Source organism: Plasmodium reichenowi, chromosome 10 (assembly GCF_001601855.1).
Source record: "Plasmodium reichenowi strain SY57 chromosome 10, whole genome shotgun sequence".
Classification (NCBI taxonomy): Eukaryota; Apicomplexa; class Aconoidasida; order Haemosporida; family Plasmodiidae; genus Plasmodium; species Plasmodium reichenowi.
In genome coordinates this window covers 320,128-322,363 of record NC_033655.1, presented here as the reverse complement: position 1 = coordinate 322,363, position 2,236 = coordinate 320,128, and the positions used below count along the sequence as shown (strand labels likewise).

The 2,236-nt window shown below is 13.6% G+C and overlaps 1 protein-coding gene across 1 annotated transcript in view; it reads left to right on the top strand.

Moving 5' to 3' along the window:
* Positions 1 to 2,013: 2,013 nt before the first annotated feature.
* PRSY57_1008900 (metallopeptidase, putative) overlaps positions 2,014 to 2,236 on the top strand; it is a gene marked incomplete at both ends in the record, with an annotated part of 1,371 nt that continues 1,148 nt past the window's right edge. Inside the window, one exon of the mRNA XM_020114852.1 lies at positions 2,014 to 2,127. Within this exon, the coding sequence (XP_019970398.1) occupies positions 2,014 to 2,127 (114 nt within the window). The remainder of the gene's footprint in view (positions 2,128 to 2,236) is intronic.

Sequence of the window (2,236 nt, the reverse complement as noted above, 5' to 3'; positions counted from 1 at the left end):
AAAAAAAAAAAAAAAAAAAAAAAAAAAAAAAAAAAAAAAATTCATATATTATAAATATGTTACATATTGTATATTACAAAAGTATTAGATAATTATATAGTTAAACATATATACATATATATATACATATATATATACATATATATATATATATATATATATATATACTTATATATAATATGTATGTACAATTGTCACTTTCTATATTATATTTAAGGAATAATAAGAACACAAATATGAAGAGTAAATTAACGAACTTAGTATAAATACTTTCAGCAAAAAACACACTTTTTATGTTTACACTTAAAAATATATTTTTATCTTATAATTATTTGGAAATTATAAAACATGAACCATATACTTATTTATATTATATATATATATATATATATATTCATATTTATATAATATAGTAGGTCCACCTTTATACAATGTAAAATAAGCCAATGAGAAGGTAAATATATATATGATGTGTTATAATTGACTTGAAGTTTAATTTTTATTTTATTTTATTTTTTTTTTTTTGATTTTTTCACATATATATAGTTATAATACAATAAAAGAAATTATTTAGAATTATATAATATATAAAAATTTATAAAATAATATATATATATATATATTTTATTTTTAATATTTTCTTTTATTTTTATTTTTATCTTTATTTTCCAATTTTTATTTTAATTCCTTTTTTTTTTTTTTTTTTTTTACCTGAACTGTTCAGGCTAAAAAAAATTATATTTTGAAAATAAAAAATGGAATTATATTGTAAAATATATTTCTTATAAAATACAAATATATAAAAATATATAATAATTTAATGTTTTCTTTTTATAAGAAAACTTTTTTTAATATAAAAACATATAAATAATTATATACTTTTTTCTTTTTAAATGAAAAAGATGCGTTGTAGAATATTTTATATATTTTAATTTATAGGATGCATAGAAAAAAATATGTGTATTCACTTTAGAAATTAATAGAAGACATTGTAAATATATATATATATATATATATATATATATATATATATATATATTCTATATTTATATATATATATATTTATATATATATATATATAACTATCATTTATTATTGATTTAATATATATTTTCCGGACAGATATTATAAAATTTTAATTTAAAAAGAAGTATTTATATAATATATAAGATCCAAATTAGAAACATTCGCATTTATTTTATTTTATATTATTTTATTTTATATTTCTTTTAATTGGACTATAATAATATATATTTATAAATATATATTTAAGTTTCTGTATTTTATTTTTGAACATTTAAAGCGAACCGTTAAAAACAAATATAAAAAAGGAAAAAAAAAAAAAAAATAATAAAATAAATATTCTTTAAAAACATCTTATTTTCCTTATACCTATGCAACTTATATTACTTCTTATTCTTAAAAAAAAAAATAATTTTATATTTATTAATTAGCACATATATATATATATATATATATATATATATAATATAATAGTTACAAATTATAAGATCTTACTACAATAATTATTAGAAACATAATATTTTTTTTTTTCAGAAAAAAAAAATAAAATAATACAAAATAAAAATAATATATATATATATATATATATATATATATATATATTTATTTATTTATTTATTTATTTATTTATATATTTATATTTTATGTGTTTTAATTTTTTCAATTAACTAACACTATAGCTTCTTGTTCAGTATATGAGGTATAGCATTATACATTCACACTATTGAAAGAAAATTATTAAAAAATATATGTTTTTTAAAATATATTTCATTTGAATCTTTTGTATAAAATGATGATGTGTTAAAAACTAATCCTAATGTAGTAAATTAATAAAGGAACTTGTATAATATAAAATATATATAATAAACACTTTTATTAATTTATTCATAATAGAAACAAGGTTGTTTTTATTAATATTTTTTCAGTCAATATATTTATGCTCATATATATGTGTGTTCATTTGTTATTATTGATTATATCTTAATTATAATGAATATAAAGACCATCGATGATGTAATATATAAAGTTCATAATATAAAAGTTTTAAACAAAAATGATAAGAAGGCAAAAGCGATTTTAAGCCGAGCTGCCGAGCAAGTTCTGGTAAAAAAAAAAAAAAAAAAAAAAAAAAAAAAAATTTTAATAGGAAAAAATAGGAATGCTTATATAAAATTTGTACTATATATATATATAAAAATATGTGTATATTTTT